This window comes from Oncorhynchus nerka, linkage group LG8 (genome assembly GCF_034236695.1).
Source record: "Oncorhynchus nerka isolate Pitt River linkage group LG8, Oner_Uvic_2.0, whole genome shotgun sequence".
Lineage (NCBI taxonomy): Eukaryota > Metazoa > Chordata > Actinopteri > Salmoniformes > Salmonidae > Oncorhynchus > Oncorhynchus nerka.
Window position 1 is genome coordinate 25313469 of NC_088403.1, and position 24753 is coordinate 25338221.

Genomic DNA, 24753 nt, shown 5'->3' on the forward strand with positions numbered 1-24753 from the left:
AAACCAAAGCTACGACCACTACCTAGTGGGAGTGTGCATGGAGAGAAGGTTACTCTACATGTGTCACCTCCCTGAAAATGGCAGTGTTTAGAAACTCACTTTACTTCCAGTCAATATAATAATCATATACTGACCCATCAAATCACTCACTTCAGCTTTAATCTAGATTAAATAGATTGAAGGCAAGGGGATGTTATCATAAGAGACAGCCCCATGGTGTTGGTAGATCCCCCCCCATCCCAGCCCCATGGTGTTGGTAGATCCCCCCCTCCCCCCATCCCAGCCTTTAGCAAATATTGTTTAAAAAATCATGCAGTTTACAAAAAAATCAGCTGAATTTATCTAAAAAATAGTCATCTAAAAGCTTAGAGTCAAAACTCTTTGTTCCATCTATGGAGACCTTGAGACTCCAATGTCCTGAACATAATCCGTTTCCAACAACAAGGCTATTGAAAGTAAATATTGTTCAACAAGCTTAAGGACACAATGGCTACTGCTTGATTCTATTTCATATGGGATCAGTTTCCGAGGGGGGTTTGGCGGAATAGTCATTTGGGTTTAAGAGGACCGGTCTGTAAAAAGTAAATCATTTAATGAAAAGATGGCCTTTCAAATGAGGACCTATTTCACTTTGAAGTAACTGACTGTGTCACAAGGTGATGCCCTGCTTAAGGAAAAGGAAAAAGGCTAACCGGTTTGCATCGATTTGAGAGATCCTCCAGAACATTGTGTTTCAAGCAAAACAAGTAGGTCCTCTGATGGAGAAATGTGTATAAAAGGTGTATAAGAAACCATGTGCTTGTATACTATCCAGCAGCATATATTTTCCCATGAAACCATAGTAGTTAACGGCCTAGTTTTCTGTGTATTTCAACTTTTTTTCTGCAATGGTTCATTAGTAAACATAAAGCCAGACACCGTCTTTTACAAGGTGACTATACTTCCATTAGCATCTTACAGGTTGGAATTGCTTTCTTCTTCCTCTGGAATGCAATAAGGTCAAAATGTTTTATCCTGTAATATATAATATCGTCTCTCCTATATCTGCATTTACATCATTTAAAATAGAACATCTTATTAAAAACATCCAGATATACATAGATTAGGAAACAGGTAACAACATACCAACATAAACTAGAAATCATTTTTGTCTGCAGACTGATATATACAACTGTGGTACAATAAATGCCTTTCAGTCATGCGCTATCTATACAGATCATATTGCTTAAAAGAAGGGGGAATTTGGTTAAGGGGAATCAGGGTGCAGAGATGGACAACAAAGTCAGGGGCGGGGACTCCCAACCTGACAAATAGAAACACAAATCTGAACGACAGGGCCTAGGGGTTTGAAAGAACCATTGACAATTACAAAAGAAGGCGGTAAGACAAGTAGTATGGAGTTGGTGGGAAGGATGGGTGTTGGCTGGATTGGTTTGACGGTGGATGGACTCATATATCACTGAGGTATTTACACATACTGGCTAAAGAGCACTATGGGGAAGGTGCTCTAAGGGCCCTGCCTATTTTTTTGTGGAAAGCTGAGCGTCCACCTCCTCCTCCACCTTCAGCACGTGCCACTGGGCAATGGGTCTCCTGGGGTTGGCCAGCATATCCGACCAGTGGCGCAGCTCCGTCCCCGAGCTGTTGAGGCCCACAAAGACCTTGCCGATGGCATCGTTCTTGCCGATCTTGTCATAGTCCAGAACGGTTACAACAACTTGAACTTTCTGTAAGGGGAAAAGTAGGGAGGAAGACGTTGGAATAAATTACGAGTTTGTGGGATACACACACTGTACAGGTAACTAAAGTAATGTACTGGTAACATTTAAAGCACACAGACTATAGTCAAGGACGTTTTATGATTTGTGTAGTGCTGAGAAGTTTTCTTGAGCACCCAGTATTCACCCAACGTAACAGAGAATAATATGATTGTCTCAAGTCCCCAGACAGCCTACTTCCTCTATTGAGCACAATGATGAAGGCTCTGCTCGACGACCTACAGAACGACCTTGGCTAATTTCTCAAATACCAAAAGCAGTACAATTAGAAGACAAGTGGGAGTAACCTCCACTCTGTCAAATGCTCCTGACTACCAGAGTGGCCTATTTGAGTGAAGAGTGATATGCTCCCTCGAAGAGCCAGTCCTACGTGCTTATTAGCAGTAGACACCATTTGAAGACTGGGTCTGAATCTTTCCAGAGCCAAACGCACAACAGATTGTAAGCTGACTCAGAGGTCAACATTTCAGCCTCAGCATGTGTTTATTCAAAGTGTCTCAGCAATGAGCGGTGATCCATGCGTCACCTGCTGGAAGGGAATATGAATCGGTACACTAAGATCCACATGAGAGAGGAGAGAGGAGCTGCTCTACCTGTGTAGGTGCCGAGTCACTGTTCTCCCAAAGCATGTAATGAAACGCTGTCCCTCAGCCTGTCAGTTGGAGTCAAGTGGCTTTGAAAGAGATAGTCGACCCCCTCAAATCACTTTGAGGTATAACAACGACAGAGACACTTGTATTTGGGTTGTTCTATCCCTTTAAAGAGAAGGACCCTCTGTGGAGGCGGGAGTGTACTTAGCAGTATAGGCTTCCTCCACTGTCACCCCTCTGTCTCTCCAATGGGTATGGGATGTTCTGATTGGCATCCTCACAGGCTAGGCGGGGTAGGGCTGCGAATTGAAACGAAGGCACGTGGAACCAAACTCGTGGTTTGTGAGCTGTGAAGTGCTAAATCAATTATAGGCAATTACTTTTTTATGCCTGGCGTTTAGACGCCCGCTCACAGATAATTCCCCCTTGGCCCAATTTGCATGCACTTTATCTTCTTTAATTCTCTGGGCCTAGTAGCTTTAAAGTGCTTTCTCATAAAGTAATTTGTCCTCAAACAGTGCGAGCGCCTTACTAAACCGTACTCTATATACATTTCATTGCACTGGATAAAAAAAGGTGCTGAATTGCACCGTGAAGAAGAGATATTTGAATGTTGAAATGTAATCACCGGCCAAAGGCTTGTAATCAGGGATGTGTTGAGAATGGCATTACTTCTCACCACTCCCCTGTGCAATTGTCTTGTAAACTTGTGAAATTAAGGCATTTAATGAGAATGCAAATGGGGGGGACTTGACTTAACTCCCTCATCATTCTACCACCTTCGTGTGGGAAGAAACCATGAATAAGGTCGAGCAAACCTGCCGGTTCCAAGTGGGAAAAGCATGTACTTTCTTTTTTTGATAGAAATAACAGCATTCTCCATGCACAGTCATTTATAAATGGATAAGAGCTAGGTTAAAGAGTAAACCATTTGGAGAAGAGAATTGTAAATACACATAGCAATTGTTTTAGAGTTGGTGAGGGTAGGTAACAACATCTCCACCCCGCTGATCCTCAACACTGGGGCCCCACAATGGTGCGTTCTCAGCCCTCTCCTGTACTCGCTGTTCACCCATGACTGCGTGGCAATGCACGCCTCCAACTCAATCATCAAGTTTGCAGACGACACTACAGTGGTAGGCTTGATTACCAACAACGACAAGACGGCCTACAGGGAGGAGGTGAGGGGCCCTCGGACTGTGGTGTCAGGAAAATAACCTCACACTCAATGTCAACAAAACAAAGGAGATGATCGTGAACTTCAGGAAACAGCAGAGGGAGCAGCCCCCTATCCACATCGATGGGACAGTAGTGGAGAAGGTGGATTTTATGTTATGTTAAGTTTATGTTCCTTGGCGTACACATCACGGACAAACTGAAATGGTCCACCCACACAGACAGCATGGCGAAGAAGGCACAGCAGCACCTCTTCAACCTCAGGAAGCTGAAGAAATTAGTCTTGTCACCAAAAACACTCACAAACTTTTACAGATGCACATTTGAGAGCATCCTGTCGGGATGTATCACCGCCTGGTACGGCAACTGCTCCGCCCACAACCGTAAGGCTCTCCAGAGGGTGGTGCGGTCTGCACAACGCATCACCGGGGGCAAACTACCTGCCCTCCAGGACACCTACACCACCTGATGTCACAGGAAGGCCAAAAAGATCATCAAGGACAACAACCACCCGAGCCACTGCCTGTTCACCCCGCTAACATCCAGAAGGCGAGGTCTGTACAGGTGCAAAGCGGGTTCCGAGAGACTGAAAAACAGCTTCTATCTCAAGGCCATCAGACTGTTAAACAGCCATCACTAACATTGAGTGGCTGCTGCATACCCTTACATTACTCATCTCATGTGTATATACTGTACTCTATACCATCTACTTCTTGTGAAATTGTTAGGTTAGATTGCTTGTTAGATATTACTGCATGGTAGGAACTAGAAACACAAGCATTTCGCTACACTCGCATTAACATCTGCTGTGTAGGTGACAAATACAATTTGATTTGATTTGAGATGATTTTTCCTTATGATCCATGGAGACAACCAGTCATATGGAAGCAAACTAAAAATCACATCAACATGATATGCATTGTGTCCCCTTTCCCACAGTGAAGTAAACTGTAAATAGCTGTGCCGTTAATCTGATTTTATTTGTATGCTCTCATCATTTGCATAGATGAAAATTGGAGACCCAAGCTGCAGGCTTCTGTCGGACCGAATCTGCCAAATTGCGCTTTAGAATGTTTTAATTATATACCCAGACGTTTGGCAGTTTTATTTCACAATATGTATGGTTAAATATTAGCCACTACCGGGAGCCACATTTTGTTGCCTACATTTTGAAAGATTCCATTCCATTCCGTTTACTTTTCTTTCCTCTGTCATGTCTGTGTAGTTGTTCCTGAGGGTTGCTAGCATTAGTGGATCATATTAGGCTAACATTGTGAAATCATTTGGGACAGCCTACTCATAGCCTACTTGAGTCAATATGGAACTCAGACCACACGTAGCAGTTTAAGCCTGGTGCATGGTTCACGACGACTGGACCGTTGTCATACAGTTCCATGATTAGTGAGGATCAGGGTAGATTTCTAGGACTACTGTTCAACCCCTATAGTACATCTACTTCCCACCTTCTAATATTTAATGGAATGAACTTGAGTATCTCAACTTTCATCAATCAATTCTGTGCGTAGACACACTCCAAACCTGTAAAATATGACTCATACATACTTTCCTAACCATACATTTTGCTTAAAGTCTACAAGATCAGAATATTTTTTTATTTACCAGTTGGTGCTGAAACTGAGCTGAATATGCATATATATATATATATATATATACAGTAGATGGCTTTCTTTCATTGATCCCTATATTCTGAACCCGTTCCTTCAATGTATTTTAGTCTGTCGACAAAATACAAATTTGAGGTACACTAATGCATTACGCGCCTGCATTAGGTAAGCCTGAATACCAACTACTGAGAAGTGCATAGGAAAGGTGTACATTTACTAAGTCTGAATCGGGCCCATGATGAATAGAGCCTGAGACTGATTATCCTGTACAGACCAAAGAGCACACATTCACATGCAAATTTTAAGCCACCAATTCACTCTTAGTAGCCACAAGCTTTGAACACAATCTCCTGGTCATTGGTCTAGGTGTTGGCACTAAGTCTTATTTGAAGTATCCTTTAAAAAAAACTTGACTTGGTGGTTTATGACTGAGCTCAATTAGATCTAGGCTTAAAGCTTCAACAACATGGAGAACTCCCAAGATGTGCATGGCAATGTACAACACCTTTACCTGGATTTGCTCGAATGGCACTTCAAAGCTGAAGGACTCGTTGTAGTAAGGGTTGAGGGTGTTCTTCTTGATTGTCGTCTTCTTCTTCTTCAGCCTCTTCCCGTTCTGCATCAGGTGGATCTTCACGTAGGGATCTGAGGAAAGAAGAGAGGCCCAGGTTAGAACCTACTGCATCAGGTGGATCTTCACGTAGGGATCTGAGGAAAGAAGAGAGGCCCAGGTTAGAACCTACTGCATCAGGTGCATCTTCACGTAGGGATCTGAGGAAAGAAGAGAGGGCCAGGTTAGAACCTACTGCATCAGGTGGATCTTCACATAGGGATCTGAGGAAAGAAGAGAGGGGCAGGTTAGAACCTACTGCATCAGGTGGATCTTCGCGTAGGGATCTGAGGAAAGAAGAGAGGGCCAGGTTAGAACCTACTGCATCAGGTGGATCTTCACGTAGGGATCTGAGGAATGAAGAGAGGGCCAGGTTAGAACCTACTGCATCAGGTGGATCTTCACGTAGGGATCTGAGGAAAGAAGAGAGGCCCAGGTTAGAACCCACTGAATCAGGTGGATCTTCACGTAGGGATCTGAGGAAAGAAGAGAGGGCCAGGTTAGAACCCACTGCATCAGGTGGATCTTCACATAGGGATCTGAGGAAATAAAAGAGAGGGCCAGGTTAGAACCCACTGCATCAGGTGGATCTTCACGTAGGGATCTGAGGAAAGAAGAGAGGCCCAGGTTAGAACCCACTGCATCAGGTGGATCTTCACGTAGGGATCTGAGGAAAGAAGAGAGGGCCAGGTTAAAACCTACTGCATCAGGTGGATCTTCACGTAGGGATCTGAGGAAAGAAGAGAGGGCCAGGTTAGAACCCACTGCATCAGGTGGATCTTCACGTAGGGATCTGAGGAAAGAAGAGAGGGCCAGGTTAGAACCTACTGCATCAGGTGGATCTTCACGTAGGGGGATCTGATCTGAGGAAAGAAAGAAGAGAGGTGGCCAGGTTAGAACCCACTGCATCAGGTGGATCTTCACGTAGGGATCTGAGGAAAGAAGAGAGGGCCAGGTTAGAACCTACTGCATCAGGTGGATCTTCACGTAAGGATCTGAGGAAAGAAGAGAGGCCCAGGTTAGAACCCACTGCATCAGGTGGATCTTCACGTAGGGATCTGAGGAAAGAAGAGAGGGCCAGGTTAGAACCCACTGCATCAGGTGGATCTTCACATAGGGATCTGAGGAAAGAAGAGAGGCCCAGGTTAGAACCCACTGCATCAGGTGGATCTTCACGTAGGGATCTGAGGAAAGAAGAGAGGGCCAGGTTAGAACCTACTGCATCAGGTGGATCTTCACATAGGGATCTGAGGAAAGAAGAGAGGGCCAGGTTAGAACCTACTGCATCAGGTGGATCTTCACATAGGGATCTGAGGAAAGAAGAGAGGGCCAGGTTAGAACCTACTGCATCAGGTGGATCTTCACGTAGGGATCTGAGGAAAGAAGAGAGGGCCAGGTTAGAACCTACTGCCACAAGGCATATACACCCTCCCTTTCTAGTGTCTCTACACTCATATGTTTTAGTCACACCTTGTCTGTCACTTTATTTGGATATATCAACACGGAGAGGAATCACACAGTCTGATCATATTCACCGTACTTACAAACCCATTTCAAATCATATGCAAGAGAAACAGAGTTGCGCAAAATTTCTATAAATAGAATTTCGCTGCTTTTTCAAGTGGTTCATGTTTTCGCCACTTTCACTGAAGGGCCTCATTTCCCTTCCCCAATAATGAAGACTGAAGCCTCTCCAGAGTGGGCCTGCTCTGGCCGGCCATGTGGCCCCCCTCTCTCTGGTAATCAGGTCAAAAGGACCAGTAAAAGATGCAGACTCACCCATCAGCCTTCCTGCTTTATCATTGGCAATCAAGACGTTGGACTAGCATGGCTAGCAATCCTGATTTCTTTTACTCCTTTCGGAATGCTAATGACAAGCGGGAAGTGGAGGGGGGAGAGGAGGGTGTGGAGTGGTACCCTGTTTGAGACAAGACACTTGAGTTTTGGAGAGCTAATGAGCCTTGGTAATGGACTGCCATTGAAACCAATTCGAGTTAGATAGTAGACACAGACTTATCTTAATGAAAACAGGTCACGCCATTTATCTTTGAAGATGAGACAGCGTTGTTGGTTCTAGGATCAACAAACACAAAGAAATAGGATAGGATATGGCATGGTAATTGAGCTAAACGACCAATCACATTAAGGGAAAGGGTGGCAGTTACAATTGAGCACCAGCATGACAATGCACCAATGAAGCAAGGCATCAGTATCAATCCTCAATCCTCATATTACATTTGCATTTCATTACATTTCATTATAGTACAACGGTTTGATTTGTCTAATCTTAGCAATTTCTTCTTAGCTCTACACAGCCGTCTTTGTATCATAGATAATTCGTAATTATCGCTCGTCGTCCTAAGAGTCTGACTTTATTACTGCTGGTTCTCATAATCTAGATGTATCTGTGGCTCCCAGATGACTTTATTAGGCTGTCTTGGATGCTCATGGTGTAGGGCTTTGTAGGGATTTGTTCTACAGTTTTGACTGTGGAACATCTGTGGGATTCCTAGCAATGGCAAACATTTTGAAAGCAATGGTAAACATCTGTTATCCAACTTAGAGGGAAAGGAGGATACCTTGTCAGTTGTGCAACTGAATGTATTCAACTGAAATGTGTCTTCCGCATTTAACCCAACCCCTCTGAATCAGAGCGGTGCAGGGGACCGCCTTAATGGACATCCACGTCTTCGGCGCCCGGGGAATAGTGGGTTAACTGCATTCCTCAGGGGAAGAACAACAGATTTGTATCGGGGATTCAATCCAGCAACCTCCCGGTTACTGGCCCAATGCTCTTACCACTAGGCTACCTGCCGCCCCTCCCCTCTAACCACTAGGCTACCTGCCGCCCCTCCCCTCTGACCACTAGGCTACCTGCCGCCCCTCCCCTCTTACCACTAGGCTACCTGCCGCCCCTCCCCTCTTACCACTAGGCTACCTGTGAATTTTCAGACTTGATTTGCTTTATTAATGAAAAATGTATCAACCCCTACAAGAATGTAGATGAATTATAATTCACATAATAATTTACATTTCCTGTTGTTGCAGGCATATTTTCCTGCTGTAGAAAACTGTCTCAAATTAAGACCCTACATCTGTAAGAGCTGATTGCTCACTGACAGGTTCATCCCATAGCTGTGTGGACAGTGTACACTGAGAGACAGAGGAAAATAGAAGCAGAACCGAGAGAAAGAAAAAGAGAGAAAGAAAGGCAATGGGACAGAGGGAAAGGGAGAAAAAAAGAAAGGACGGAGACAAAGTGTGATAGCGAGAGAAAGACAGAGAGAACTGAGTGAACGAAGAGAGAGAGGGTGAATGAACAGAAGGGAGAGAACAGCTAGAACAAAAAGAGAGAAAGAGAGAGAGAGAGAGAGAGAGAGAGAGAGAGAGAGAGAGAAAGAGAATGCAGCCTCGAGAGCGGGTGTCCATTGTGACGTTTATTACTCTCCTGTGGTGCGGTGAGGGCTGTGCGATGATAAAAGAGACAGTGGAGGAGAGGTGGGTGTTAGTGAATAGGCCCAGCAGTATCTAAATGGGAATCTTCTCCAGTGTCGGACTGTGAGCATCACACGGCCGTATCACCACTTTCTATCAGACTCTTCCATCAACAACCCCTTTATTGTTTTTTTCTCTCTTTCTTTTTTGTTGTTGTGTGCAGTGAATTCTCTTCAGCTCAGTTCCCTTCTTTATAGGTTCTACTAATGTCCCTGTAGGAAACTAACGATGTGTCATGAGAGAGCCGATTACAAACAATCAGACTTCTACAGCTTCGCTGTTGACGCTGATAGGAAGCTTTTCTAATAGGTAATGATTGGAGGTTAATGGAGGGAAGTTTGTGGACGAACTAAGTATGGTCCCCAAGGTCTCTGTGGAGGTTAGGCTCAATCCCATTGGTTGGAACTGTCACAGCAGACTGATAACAGAGGCTGCATCAGATCCTGATCCATGGCTGTGACAGCTGTAACTCACACAGGCATTCACACACGTTTAATGGCAAAGTATTTCTTCATCCCTGCTCCCGATCATCAGTTGCAACAGTCTTGAACCTGTGCAGAAATCTTTTATCTCTGTATAAAAAAAGACCTCACATTCACAAGCGTATGAATACATTCCAACTCCTTCCCATTCCAACCCTGTATCTGGCTACCTCTGCCTCATCTTGACCATCCACACAGGCCTGGGCCTGAATGACCAGCACTGGATAAATGAATCCCCCTATCCATAGAGACTGAGGCTGAATACACACAACAACAACACCCAGGCAGGGATATCACAGATAACCTATCCCTCCACCGTTAGAAAACCACCTGTGGTGTCCCGTGGCTTTCAGCCCTATTCTACCCAGACTCTTCTTATCTCACCGCCAGGATTATTGGGTTTTGGCGGGCGACGCACCCCAACTCATATCCAGCTCATTTTGGCGTCTCATCCCAGACAGCTCTAATCTCTGCCCATTTTGCGGATGAGTGGCCGCGGCAGCTGATGTGATGCGCCTGTCGCAGAGAGAGAGAGAGAGAGAGAGAGAGAGAGAGAGAGAGCGCGTTTACCGTTCCTTGTGTTCCTTAGTATACGGAGGCAGATCCTTGCTGCAAGCGTGACAGTCACTCATTTGGATCACTGCCAATGGGTCGGGTTATAATGAAAAGATGCTGTGCCCATTTATAAAGAGTCCCCCTCCCTTCCCAGTGAACAGGGAGCAGCAGGTGTGTGAAGAAGTGGCTAACGGGGAGCGACGTCGGCTGCAGGTGTTTGTGGAGGAGACGATGCAGGCACCTGTCCCATGCGATCTGTCAGAGCAGCAGCCAGAACAGGACCTTTTCTATCCCAGCTGGCTCTGTGCCAAACAGATGACAGAGGACCTTTTAACATGACAGTGTGTACATCCAAAACAAACACATTATATTCATTCCGAGCCTATTTCAGCGTTACTGTGTTTCCCCCGTCGGTTTGAACAGAATCGCTTAGATCCAGGCTTTAAGCTTGTCGATAACTTGTCATTGCTATATATTTTGGATTATAGGCCTAAGTGAAAGAGAATAGCTATCAATGCCAATCATAATTAGTCTACTGAGCGTGTGAAGATCAAACGGTAAAAACAGAAAGCTACTAGTAAACATGCACGTTGGCTGCTTACTCGAGTGTGCTGTGTGTTGGCTTGCGGGGGCTGTGTACGAGATGTTGAACGAACGTCAACACAAGCAGGTTAAATATAGCTCAGCTGTCATCTTAGTTTCCCTCCCATCGTTCTGGATGGGCCATGGAGGAGGGGCACGCAGGGCCCCACTGTCATCTCGGTTTTACACACTTGGAGTTGACATGAATCATTCACATGCAACTAAGCTACGTCACACACACACACACACACACACACACACACACACACACACACACACACACACACACACACTTCCAAACTTCTGCATTTCCCTAATCACCACCAAATTGGTTTTCCATTCGTTCATCATTATAATAACACCTGGCCTCATTGCTTTCCACACCTTGGAAGTGTAAATGACTGGAGTGGGGCTGCGAACCTGGAGCTCCCTTAAACAGCCGGGCAGTATGCATGAGAAACAAAACAAATAATATGGTCTCCAGCCGAGAGGCTTGATGGCATGCTGTGTGGTGAGGTGAGGGAGCACTGGCTGAAGGCAGTGAAGGTTCATTAATACCACAGGACTGGTTGATGTGATAACCTCCTCACTGAGGAGGTCCATTACCCTGTTATGAACAGCCTCACTATCCCCTGTGACTGAGAGAGAGAGAGAGAGAGAGAGAGAGAGAGAGAGAGAGAGAGAGAGAGAGAGAGAGAGAGAGAGAGAGAGAGAGGTGGAGAGAGAAAGGGAGATGGAGAGAGAAAGAGAAAGACGGAGAGAGGGAGAGAAGTGTCACAGGGCAGACAGTACATCCATTATCTTAACAAGCATGTACTCATCCTCCAGTAACATCCACTGTGCTTCTGTATGTAACACACTGATACTATTCTATAGCACTATATTATTTAACACAAATGATTTGATTGGCTCTTGATAGTGCCTGTGGCTTTACACACTTTACACACTTCACTGTATGTAGGCTGTCAGCATTGGCGCTGAGTTCTCTTTATATGCTTCTACTCACCTTTTATGTGAGGGGACATGGTCTATGTGCCCCACAAACATACTTCACCCATAGAAATAGGCTGTTATCACATTGCTGCACACAGCCAGTGAAGAGCCCTGCAGCCTTGAGAAGTGACAACTACAGTTGAAGTCAGAAGTTTCATACACCTTAGCCAAATACATTTAAACTCAGTTTTTCACAATTCCTGACATTTAATCCTAGTAAAAATTCCCTCTCTTAGGTCAGTTAGGAACACCACTTTATTTTAAGACTGTGAAAAGTCAGAATAATAGTAGAGAGAATGATTTATTTCAGCTTTTATTTCTTTCATCACATTCCCAGTGGGTCAGAAGTTTACATACACGCAATTAGTATTTGGTAGCATTGCCTTTAGCATTGCCTTCAAACAGTTCTATTTATGTTTCATCAGACCAAAGGACATTTCTCCAAAAGTACGATCTTTGTCCCCATGTGCAGTTGAAAACCGTAGTATGGCTTTTTTATGGCGGCTTTGGAGCAGTGGCTTCTTCCTTGCTGAGCGGCCTTTCCAGTTACGTCAATATAGGACTCGTTTTACTGTGGATATAGATACTTTTGTACCTGCTTCCTCCAGCATCTTCACAAGGCCATTTGCTGTTGTTCTGGGATTGATTTTCACTTTTCGCACCAAAGTACGTTCATCTCTAGGAGTCAGAACTTCCTGAGCGGTATGACGGCTGAGTGGTCCCATGGTGTTTATCATTGCGTACTAATCTTTGTACAGATGAACTTTCAGGCGTTTGGAAATTGCTCCCAAGGATGAGCCAGACTTGTGGAGGTCTATACATTTTTTTCTGAGGTCTTGGCTGATTTCTTTTGATTTTCCCATGATGTCAAGCAAAGAGGCACAGAGTTTAAAGGTAGGCCTTGAAATACATCCACAGGTAAACCTCCAATTGACTCAAATGATGACAATTATCAGAAGCTTCTAAAGCCATGACATCATTTTCTGGAATTTTCCAAGTGGTTTAAAGGCACAGCCAACTTAGTGTATGTAAACTTCTGACCCACTGGGAATGTGATACATTTTTTACGTGAAATAATCTGTCTGTAAACAATTGTTTGAAAAAGTACTTATGTCATGCAGAAAGTAGATGTCCTAACCGACTTGCCAAAACTATAGTTTGTTTTCAAGAAATTTATGGAGTGGTTGAAAAACAAGTTTTAATGACTCCAACATAAGTGTATGTCAACTTCCAACTTCAACTGTATTTTAAATCCACGGGTACTGGAGCTCTCTCCTGTGGTGAGTCATACTAGTGAGAGTTGTTCCCATTGTCACAATATATACTGTTCTTAAATATAGGAACTCACCTTGAGTCTATAAGGTTACCTGTACATTTTCAGCAAAGATTATGAGAAAGACAAGTTTCTTGCCTTCGATGGATTGTATGGTATATACTGTATTATAAGAGTCCCTCCAGGGATATAGTTATGTTATGATAAGACGAGGTTGTTGACAAAAAATAAACCTTCCACTGTGATTGAGGAGTGGCTCAGCTGAGAACTTCTAACGATGATTAGATTAGGTGCTCTTTTAAAACAAGTTTGGCTGCACAGCATGATACAGCGATTCTGGCTGTTCCGATTATTTGGGGCAATCAGAAGAATTATGAATAATTATACATATTTGAATGAAAATAAAGGTGTCTCGTTGGCTGAGCAGTAATTAGGCTCGATAAACAGGACAGCAGTGGAGGAAAGGACCAATCCCAGACCATCAATTACTTGTCCTCCTCCTCTAGTTCTGGCTGTGTCACGACGTGAGATAGTCACTAATTATTGTTATTATATACACGCATGTTATTTCATCTATCTGCCAGGCTTTGACGTCTATTCTCCTGGCAAAAAGACACTTCTGGAGAAGTTGACTCTTCATACAATGGGCTAACTGCGATATAGTACTCTGCGATATCTTGTTAGATAAAATAAATTGGAACACAATTTTGTTAGCTACAGGGGTTCAAAACAATATTTTCTGCCCTAAAGCGTGTACGGGAATTATGCTTGTTTGGTATTTGTTTATTTGGTTAGTCAAACCCAGAGGCGGAGAGAGGGAGAGATACCAGAGTATTGGCTCCTTTCAAAAGGAATGACAACGCTCTCTTTCAAAACTTGAACAAAACAAGCCAAGCACAAGCTATTCCTCAATTCAATTTTCTGATAACATTTAAAAAAGGTCAAATTGCTGTCATTGTGTTCAGCTTCACTACCTTGTTCATTGTTCGGTTGACATCAAAAACATGAATGTCGAAATAAGCTGTGTGAGTGGGAACAAGACGCCTGTTATCTAGCCTACTGGTTGGGACTTCAATAGGTAACATGAAAGTCGAACAATAGCTCCTATAATTCTCATTCCAGTAAAAACCCAGGTGAGAGTGTTAAGTACTTTACCAGTTGGATAGATTGGATAGACAATGATGTGCCAATATGATTCTCAATAGGGTCTTGGGATGGCTAGAAGCCATTGGCTAGAAATTATGTTATCCCCTTACAGATTTTATGATACAGTATGCTCATTTGAGTATACAATGAGAGACATATCCATGCACACACTGACTGACACACTCTGACACACGCAAAACACACACTAACACAGACCCACCTACAACAGTGTAGCCAGTCTAATGTGCTATTAAAATGGAAATCATAGTTCGGAACCTGAATCCAATGGCAACTAAGATGAAAACATGCTATTACCATACGTTAATAATTCAACCAGAAATCCCCAGACTTGGCTCCACTTTGACCTTTTAAACACACTAGATAAACCATGCACCAATTACCCTTGGCATATTGCATGTCAAGCCCAGCCAACCTTACTAACCACTTTCCTTCGGAATAAGTTTCCCACAGTAACTGCCTGGCCTTCAAACTGCCTCCCTTCTATTACCTCATCAGCTTGATTGACAGCTTAGGATGTGGCCAATCCCATGATGCAAATGGCGACAGATGAGAGCTAATGCTTCGAGTGGAAATGCAAGCGGGGAGGTAGGGGTTCTGGCTAATGGCTACCAGGCACACTACTCTGACAGATGACGGAAGGTCTTGGGCTAGTGTGAGGTAGCGGTTCTGTTAGGCAAGTCAGGCACTGATGGCATGCTAGGCTGTGAGGCACGGGGAGGGAGAATGGACTAGATGCATGATAACTGCAGCCTGGAGAGGGTTAAGGTTAGGAGGAAGGACAGGGAGGAAGAGGAGGATAGGGGATTAGAAATGGTCCAAGGAACGGATAGGAGAGAGCCAGGGAGACGGGAGGGGTGGGGTGGACCCAGCTGTGGAAGGGGGGATTTGGGCGCTGGGGGGGCTCTTTGTGGGGTGGAGTGATGAATGGTTCAGGTGGGCTCCTATTTCTAGCTCCTGAATGGCCCATATCACCAGGACCATACAGGAAATGTACACAGCTGGCTCTGCTTGCTAGAAGGGGCCCGCGCCCACATAGCCCTCCTTCAAGAGGAAAGGTTTAGAAAATTAGATTTCTTTGCTCATCTCTGAGCGGTGCAGCAGCGAAAACCTTCTCCTGTCCACTTTCTCCTGTCCACCTTTCTGTGTAGAACAGTATTGGTGGTGTGATGGTGTGATGTTCCGAGGGGAGCTTCATGGGAGAGTGTCTGATATCCATCATGGTGTTCTCTGGCCCTCAGGGAGAGTTCTGCCCCATGCTCACTGATGGATGGGAAGCTGCTCAACACTAGATGGATTACTCTCTGCAGTACACACACACCCGCACATGCTCAGGAGTGTGTGTGTGTGTGTGTGTGTGTGTGTGTGTGTGTGTGTGTGTGTGTGTGTGTGTGTGTGTGTGTGTGTGTGTGTGTGTGTGTGTGTGTGTGTGTGTGTGTGTGTGGAATGCGTGGTGACTATCGCAAATGAAACATTCTGTTACCATGGCGTCAGGCTTGCTTTTCAGAGTTGGTCAATTCATTAGAAATGTGTTCTATCTATGAGCCTCTACAGGTGCTTTAGTGAACCATGGCCACAATGGCCAGGTGACTTTCCAAAGCGTTACTTCAGTGTAGTTCCTATGGGATCTCCTGCCAACATAAAGCAGGGTGTTCATTAGAGCCCACTGCGATCATTACTGTCCATGTGTATTTTCTCCCACGCAACAGCAGGTCTGCACAGTGGAGCCCAGTAAACCACCACCCACACCCCTGATCCCTGGAGTACCTGGGTCTAACCACATGTTCTGTTGGCATCACATTGACATCACATTGGCATTGTTCTGGAGGACAAAATGCCATTTCTATTGCTGTCCACATTTTGGAGGTAGAGTTTAGACATACATTAATCACTTCAGATGCTATCTATTATCTCCTGCCAATATAATGGTGGGCAATGATTGGTTGGGGACGGTTGTTGTTTGAGAGAAATATCTGCAGGAAAATAGGAGACACTGAAGTGATTGCTGCCGCAGATTTTCTCAGACAAAAGATGAGCCTGTCGTGTGGAAAGCCAGCGGGGAGTGAAAGTGCAGCACAATCAGAGCTCAAAGTCTCCAACAGACACCAATTTCCCAAAGTCCAACCAGACAAAACACTGGGCCCCACAATGACTCACCAAGCCTTCAGCAAAACCCCTAGAACAGCACAGAGAGGGGAGAGGGCAAAACAATGGTTTCTAATACATACTGTAACACCCTGAGAGCGTTCATTACCAGAGAGAGAGAGTGGCTTTGACTGAGGGTTTCATAATGACAGCCCCTCCTCTTGAGTGGACATGACACAGATGAGAGCAGGTCTGGAGGTACAATTCCTTACTACCATCTTAGGCCCCCTGGCTGTCAATCGTCTTGCCTGGCCATCCTTGTTGTGGCCCTCAGCTCTGCTCTGCTCACCTGACAAGCCTCCCACGTCCATCTTCTTCAGGTTCTTGGCCTCCAGGATGACCACGGTCAGCTTACCAGCGGTGGGCACGTATCGCAGGGAGAAGCAGATATCACCCAGCTTCTCTTGCTGTGAGAGGAGAGAGAGAGAGAGAGAGAGAGAGAGAGAGAGAGAAAGGAGTCATGACCATAGCTATGAATAAGGATGCAGTTGTCTGCTGAAGTGACACATGTTTTGGGTGTGTAGTCTTGTCTGTCTAAAAGCTTGAATGCTTTCACATGGACGACATAAATTAACGTAACAAAAAAAAAACAGGAATTCAGCTCCAAGAGATTTTAATTGAGTAAATCTGTCCCCAAGTATTCCAACGCATAATAGGGATACATATGTTACCATATCCAAATGTAATCAAGGTTTGAAATTCTTATGATTTAGTCAAATATTATATTTGTTTGGGCATCTTGTGGTCAATTTGACAAATTATTTGCAATTATGTTCCGGGACCCCCGACCATCCGCTCAAGGAATAAACGTGTAGAGATTATTGGTTGAGGTTATAGCTGCTGAGAGACAGAACGTCATCAATCGTTCCCTTGTGTCATACACATCAACATAGAAATAAACAATCGTAGTCACAGAGCGAACAGACTCAAAATGGGATTTATATTTCTGGAATTACACATATTAACAAGTAGAACAGACTGATGCTCAATAAGTGTCCCAGGTCCAACTCGAATTACACATGATTGGAAACAGCCACTATGAATAGACCTCATAAATCAAGGGCCGAGGAGGCCTGAACATTGATTTTAGTTTTATATACCAGAGGTCTTTTATCAAATTACAATCAAGACCGATTCCCTAATACTAAATATATGTGATGAGAATATAATACGGTTGCCAGATGTGAGTTGTATTTGGGGCAGGTTTATTCTCAGCCTGGGTTGCCATTACTCAGTCGGTGTATCTAGCCGGGCCTGGCCTGTACACTCAGCCCAGAGCCGACGGGACTAAATAGACTCACTTTAATGACAGAAGCTCCAGCTTCATCAACATAAACACACACTCCTCCTGGGGAGACATGGGTAGAGAGACTGAGAGAAAGAAACGCTGAAATAAATGATGCTTGTCTGAAGCCATCATGGTCTAATATATTCCAGAAATATCTGGGAAAGGCCAGCACTGCCTCTCCTGCCGAGAGCGCCTCGTGTTTGACCCGCCAGGTTGAGGAGGATGTTTTCGCTATGTCAACACTGTTATACAACCGAGTAGGAAGAGTCTAACATTTTGTAGCTAATAAAATGCATGGTCCGTGGTTCCCTCAGCCAATATGGGTGTTATTTCAAAGCACGTTTGCAGGTAAATCCAATTGTCACCGCATCACTTTTCTTCTCGACAACAGACGCCGTTGTAAGGAACCTTTGTTTCTAGAAGAATACACAGTGGAAAACAAACAAATTATGAAACCCCCTGATATCAAATCAAATCAAAGTTTATTTGTCACGTGCGCCGAATACAACAGGTAGACCTTACAGTGAAATGCTTACTTACAGGCTCTAACCAATAGTGAGAAAAAAAAGTATGTGTGTGTGTGTGTGTGTGTGTGTAGGTAAGTAAAGAAATAAAACAACAGTAAAAAGACATTTGAAAATAAGAGTAGCAAGGCTACATACAGACACCTGTTAGTCAGGCTTATTGAGGTAGTATGTACATGTAGGTATGGGAACAGAGATTAGCAGTCGCGTAAAAAGAGGGGTTGGCGGGTGGTGGGACACATTGCAGATAGCCCGGTTAGGGGGGCGCACAATGAAAATAGTCCGGGTAACCATTTGGTTACCTGTTCAGGAGTCTTAGGAGGCTTGGGGGTAAAAACATGTGTCACTTAAAAAAGATTGGATTCCTTCTGAATTCATCTGGAATCCATCTGTTATTCTGGCAGTGTTTGACTTCATTTTAAAGTTATATGAACAGAATGCCGCCATGATATCTTTACCACAGACCTACTGTATATGTAAGGGATAATCAACAAGGGTCTATGCATTCTGTAGAGAATAATGAACGACGTGGAACCTTCCACGGAGTTGTATAATTTTTCAGAGAACGGATAAAGCCCAGAGTTGATGATCCCTTTTATACCATGGCTATAATTTAACACATTTGCCGCTACAAATGTGTTCATTTGCAGGTAGAAATGTGTTCAACATCCACTGTTTACTAGATAGTAAGTTTACTAGATAGTTACAGTAGTTGCTTTGATAGCCAAACAAACAGACTTGCTAGTTTAGTCCTAGCTTGCTATTATGAAAATCTAATTAAACAATGGCAATAATGTTTTCAATTCAAGTTTTGCTTTCAAAAGCAGCTCAAACATAGAACATATAAGAATGAACTATGGCCATTGAATTCTACAGTTCTACAATTCTACAGTGCTGATATACCGTGCGTTATAGGGAAATAATCCATGCCCTTCAAGCCAATCATAAACGAGTATTCAACAATGCCATGGTATAATTAAGCAATAAGGCACAAGGGGGTGTGGTATATGGCCAATATACCAGGGCTAAGGCCTGTTTTTATGTTTTTACTGTTCTAATTCCGTGTGTAACCAGTATACCAATCAGCATTCAAGGCTCAAATCACCCAGTTTATAATTAAGCAATTAGGAACCTTGGGGGTTTGTGGTATATGGCCAATATACCATGGCTAAGGGCTGTGTCCAGGCAATTCACGTTGCGTCGTGCATATGAACAGCCATTAGCCGTTGTATATTAGCCACCACACATCCTCGGGCCTTATTGCTTAAATCATACCCCAGAGGAAATATCTGGTTCAACATGCCTCTCACTCTGTGTGGATGCATATATTTGCATAGATATGGGTAATGTGCCCATACATTTTTCTGAGTGGATATTGGGATTATTTATTCAATTTTGCCCAGAGCATCTAGAAGCATGGGGAGAAATAGGAGTTGGCTATAGCGCACAAACAGATCTGGGACCAGACTAGAGGACGGGCGGTTCAGAGCATCTCTTTAGCTAACTGCTAGGAACTCGTTGGGTGTCATTTGCAGCCACTGAGGCACGGCTGATGTGTGAAACATTCCTTTCAGCCACTGTTACACACATTCAATGAGGACAGGAACTTCTTCTTGACCCCATTGTCTCTTACACAAGTTGCTTGGTGTGTCACATTATCCTTAAAGCCTTCGCACAATGATCCCATTTCAACATTTGTGTAATCATATAGTGTTTAAGATGGTGCTAACGATAGTGGCCATTTCAAATCAAATCAAAACCTTCAGCGAAAGCCCACTGAAGTGAGCGACTACCACTTTAAGGGCGTTAAGACAGTGTCTCAAGCCTCGCGTGAAGTGATCAGGTGTAGCTTGTCTGGTTCTGGAACAACGCGGCAGATTGAGATGTCCTTCCACTCTCTGGCACCACAGGTGTGAAAATGAACCTTTACATGAACCTAGCGGGCTGCTAAAAACGAGGTTCGCCTAGCAACCCACGCTTAAATGCTTGCACGCCATAACATTTACCTTGAACATTGTATCAGTTACATTTTCTATGAGAGATGGAATACCCCCAACTACTGTTTGGCACTGAGCTCACTCTTCAATCCCAGGTAAAACATTTTTAACATAGTCATACGATTGACGTGTGATAAAACGTGTCATTTAAAATGTCTGATCGTGGATTTTCGAGAAATGAACTGTTACCTTGGTGACAACACTCCATACTGGTAGTCAACTGTCATATCTTTGGGGAAGAAAATATTAGGAGTTTCTGATGTGTAAACTTAGAGATGTTATATTATATATATATTATATTATTTACCTCCTCCTTCTCGGCGCTCACAAGATCCCGCCACTCCTCGGTCACGTGACTAAAGTCAATCTTGTTCATGGGCAGCTTCACGTCTCCGATGGCGTCGTGCTTGGAGAAGCGGTCAAAGTCGTACACCGTCATCATCAGCGTCTTGCCTCCCAGCTCGACGTAGGGCACCTGGGGAGAACCATGAGGACTGAACTTGTGCATATAATCACTAGAAGAGAGTCTGTCCGAACTTGAAACCTCTCTAAGTGTCTTCTGGTGGAACTTACTTATCTCAAACTAAGGATAAATTGAAGTAGTCTATTGTTGACAACTGTAGTAGCACAGTGGTGAAAGTGGTGCTTTACAAAATGGCCGCCAGATTGGAACGCTGTATCAAAGCTACTTCCAGGCACTGGTATTACTTATCAAGGAATAGAGAGGAGTTGTGGTGAGTTGGGGAAGTTCTGGTTCTAGAGCATTACAAATCAATCAACCCGCCTCCTCCTCCCTCGTCCTCCTCTCCTTCCTTCTCCAGTCCTATCTGTGACAGACAGGCGGCAGGCAGTCTTATCTGCCAGAGATCCAGGGCGAAGGAAGGCGTGCTGGTGGAGGGGATGGTGAAGAGTGGATGAGAGTGGTGTCTGGGATTTGATTCTTGATTGCCTCCAATTGAGGCAGACAAAGCTCATTATACACGGCATCTTGTTACAACATGGTGACAAACTGCCTGATTGGCTAGAAAAGAGATAAGACTTCTGAAGTTTGTCCTTGACACTATCACCACCACGACCAAAGAACACTCCTAGCTCCTTCATTTCTATAATGGAGCCACTTGTGATTACAAGTAGGCGCCGGTGGGATAAATAAAGCTTCACAGATCTACCATGTTTTCTGAATTCCAAAATAAATATGCTACTGGTATTTAACCAATCTGGCAACCAGCATCCCCCCAGCCCCCCACATATGCTACGTATTCCTCGCTGCAGACAAACACCTGTTATCTTTTTACTGCTGGGTGAATACCACAACTCTTCCTCCACAGCTGAGATATTGTAGCTACAATCACATTTTCGAAACGGAGGATCTTTTGCTCAAATTTAGGCCAAATCAAAACAAGAAAGAGAGAGAGAATAAGGAGAGATGGAAGATTGCATCTGCCTGTGTGAATCCTGATCATACAGAGGCTGTGTGGACCAGGAGGCTGTCTGTCAGCAGGTTGTTACTGGGCCAGCTGTGTGGACCAGGAAGCTGTCTGTCAGCAGCTTGTTACTGGGCCAGCTGTATGGAACAGGAGGCTGTCTGTCAGCAGCTTATTACTGGGCCAGCTGTATGGACCAAGAGGCAGTCTGTCAGCAGCTTGTTACTGGGCCAGCTGTATGGACCAAGGACCAAGAGGCAGTCTGTCAGGAGCTTGTTACTGGGCCAGCTGTGTGGACCAGGAGGCAGTCTGTCAGCAGCTTGTTACTGGGCCAGCTGTGTGGACCAGGAGGCAGTCTGTCAGGAGCGTGTTACTGGGCCAGCTGTATGGACCAAGAGGCAGTCTGTCAGGAGCTTGTTACTGGGCCAGCTGTGTGGACCAGGAGGCAGTCTGTCAGCAGCTTGTTACTGGGCCAGCTGTGTGGACCAGGAGGCAGTCTGTCAGCAGCTTGTTACTGGGCCAGCTGTGTGGACCAGGAGGCAGTCTGTCAGCAGCTTGTTACGGGGCCAGCTGCTCCATGTCTACACACCTTACCCGAACGAACACACCACAGCATGCAAATGACTTGGTCATAGAACAAACAAACACAACCTGCTTAAACTACTGTGTGCAATGTATGGTTTGTGTATTGTGTATTTGTCCTATTCCTTGAGAAATGTCTATTGTTGCTATTTTGGAATACAAAGTTTATTACTTCTATTACTACTACAACAACTAATACTACTACTAATACAACAACAGCAACTACTACTATTACTATTGCTACTACTACTGCTACGACTACTACTACTACTACTACTACTACTGCTACACAAGACAAGGTTTGAGAGTTGCATGGGTGTAGTATTGTCTAGTCTACTCTTATACCTTGAATAAGTACCTTGAATTGGAACTGCTCGTTGAAGGTAGGGTTTAGGGTCTTCCGGTGGACCTTGGTCTCAAACTTCTTCTTCTTGTCAGGTAGCAGGTAGACCTTGACATAGGGGTCCGAGGTGCCGCCCATGTCCATGGCTGGAAGGTCCGCTGCTTGGATGATCCCTACTATGAGCTGAGGAGAGGAAGGGTGGAGGGGAGACAACAGAGACTAGTCAGCACTACCACAGTCCTACCCATAGCAATACCAGACTACCCACAGCAATACCAGAGCCTTGATATGACTGTCATCCCACCACCATTCTAACAGAGCACCAAGCTTTGGTTCAATTGGAATAAACCCCGGTCTCATCACTGGTGCAAAAACTAGGATGGAGAGACGCGACATGGCATGGGTTTAAAACGATCACCAGCAGAATTGAAGTCAAGAGCCTCTATAGTTTTGATTGAATTATGAGAAAGAGGCCCATCGGTAATCTCTTACAAAGGGACTCATACATACCTTCTCATCTGTAACTCTTTATATTTCAAATCATGGAGGTAGGCCATAGGTGATATTAAAAGTCACACTCCTGTGAAAGCCATGATGGTTTAAGCCAAAGCACCACATCAGGCTGATAATTGATAACCATGCTGGGGGGCAGGGGAGGCTGATTGACCTGCCAGTCACAGCTGCTTCCTCCAAGGCCTATTGAGGCCTCCTAGTCAGTCAATCAACTTCCTGTCAGGCAGCCATCAACCGGCAATCTGGAGGGGGACCAGGGCACTCAGCCATGGAGCTCTCCAGCAGTTGTCAGAGCCAGCCAGCATGGATTATTGGAGCGTGAGAAATGAGGCTACCCTCTGTCATCAAAACGCATGGATCGGTATAGCAACGAATGCTGGATCTCATCAGAATTTGTGACCCGTGTTTTCGCAGTTCAGATCAGTGCTAAAGCAAGGCTCAGGGGAGATGGTGATGGGACTCCAGCTGTAGGAAGAGCTCCCGAGTGGTGCAGTGGTCTAAGGCACTGCAGCTCAGTGCTAGAGGCATCACTACAGACCCTGGTTCGATTCCAAGCTGAATTACAACCGGAGTCCCATAGGGCTGCGCGCAATTGGCCTGCGTTGGCTGGGGTAGGCTGTCATTGTAAATAAGAATTTGTTCTTAACTGACTTGCCTAGTTTTAAAAATGATGGGAGTGGGGGATGACTGTGTGATGACACAATACAGAGGCCAAAGCAAATACTCCATATACACTGCACAGGAACACAACATGGAAGGAACATCTGCCAATGGGGGTGATATTGTGCTAAAATGCACCCATGCTACTGCATAACATTCTCAAAACATTGTTATATTCTTGTTATATACACAAAAACATTATATTCCTGTTATATACACTGAGCAGAGGGGGTTCCATCTAGAAGCGGTTCAGGGAACAGAACAAAAACCCGGAAAATAATTACATTTTTCGAGGAAAAGAACCAGAACCGAGAACGAAAGTGATCTACTGTATACTGTTCCGGAACAGAACCATTATTTTAAAAGCATGGTAACCGGTTAATAACGTTATTTTACACTCAAGGAATTTTTACCAGTCTGACAAAAAATGCAACACAGTGCCCTCACTGCCATTCAGAAACGTATTCCAGTGCCTGCCAGAACATATTTTCCAGTGTGTGTGTAGGCTACAGTACATGTTCCTCCCTCCCTTTAAACCATGCATAGTCTACTGTAGCTACTGATGTTACAGGCGTGATTCAGAAATTAGGGAGAGAGATTTTTAATTAGAGAACAATGGACTTGCCTTTTCAGTGCTAGTTAAGCATAGTTATCAAGTTTCACATTGGATTTATTAACTACAAAAAGGTAAGAAACGTTTTTATTATATCTCTGGTGCTGCTCTGCACAGACAAGCTTGTTAGCCAGTTAGCTTGTTAGATAGCTCTGGTCTAGCTCTCGAAAACTCTAGGCAGCATTATGTGTAATGTAATGGAACAGAGTCAGCTCTGGTCCAATGTTAGTTAACTTCTTCGAGATAGGGGGCGCTCTTTTAATTTTTGGATAAAAAACATTCCCGTTTTAAACAAGATATTTTGTCACGAAAAGATGCTCGACTATGCATGTAATTGACAG

General features: G+C 44.4%; 1 protein-coding gene across 3 annotated transcripts in view; it reads right to left on the reverse strand.

Annotated features, from left to right (window-relative positions):
• Window positions 1-279: 279 nt before the first annotated feature.
• syt1a (synaptotagmin Ia) overlaps window positions 280-24753 on the reverse strand; it is a 280846-nt gene continuing 256372 nt past the window's right edge. For all 3 annotated transcript variants that reach the window (XM_029665801.2, XM_029665798.2, XM_029665799.2), the window contains exons 7-11: window positions 22642-22809; window positions 20585-20752; window positions 16758-16875; window positions 5681-5814; window positions 280-1727 (exon numbers count right to left, since the gene is read on the reverse strand). In XM_029665801.2, the coding sequence (XP_029521661.1) occupies window positions 1521-1727; window positions 5681-5814; window positions 16758-16875; window positions 20585-20752; window positions 22642-22809 (795 nt within the window). In that variant the 3' untranslated portion in view covers window positions 280-1520. The remainder of the gene's footprint in view (window positions 1728-5680; window positions 5815-16757; window positions 16876-20584; window positions 20753-22641; window positions 22810-24753) is intronic.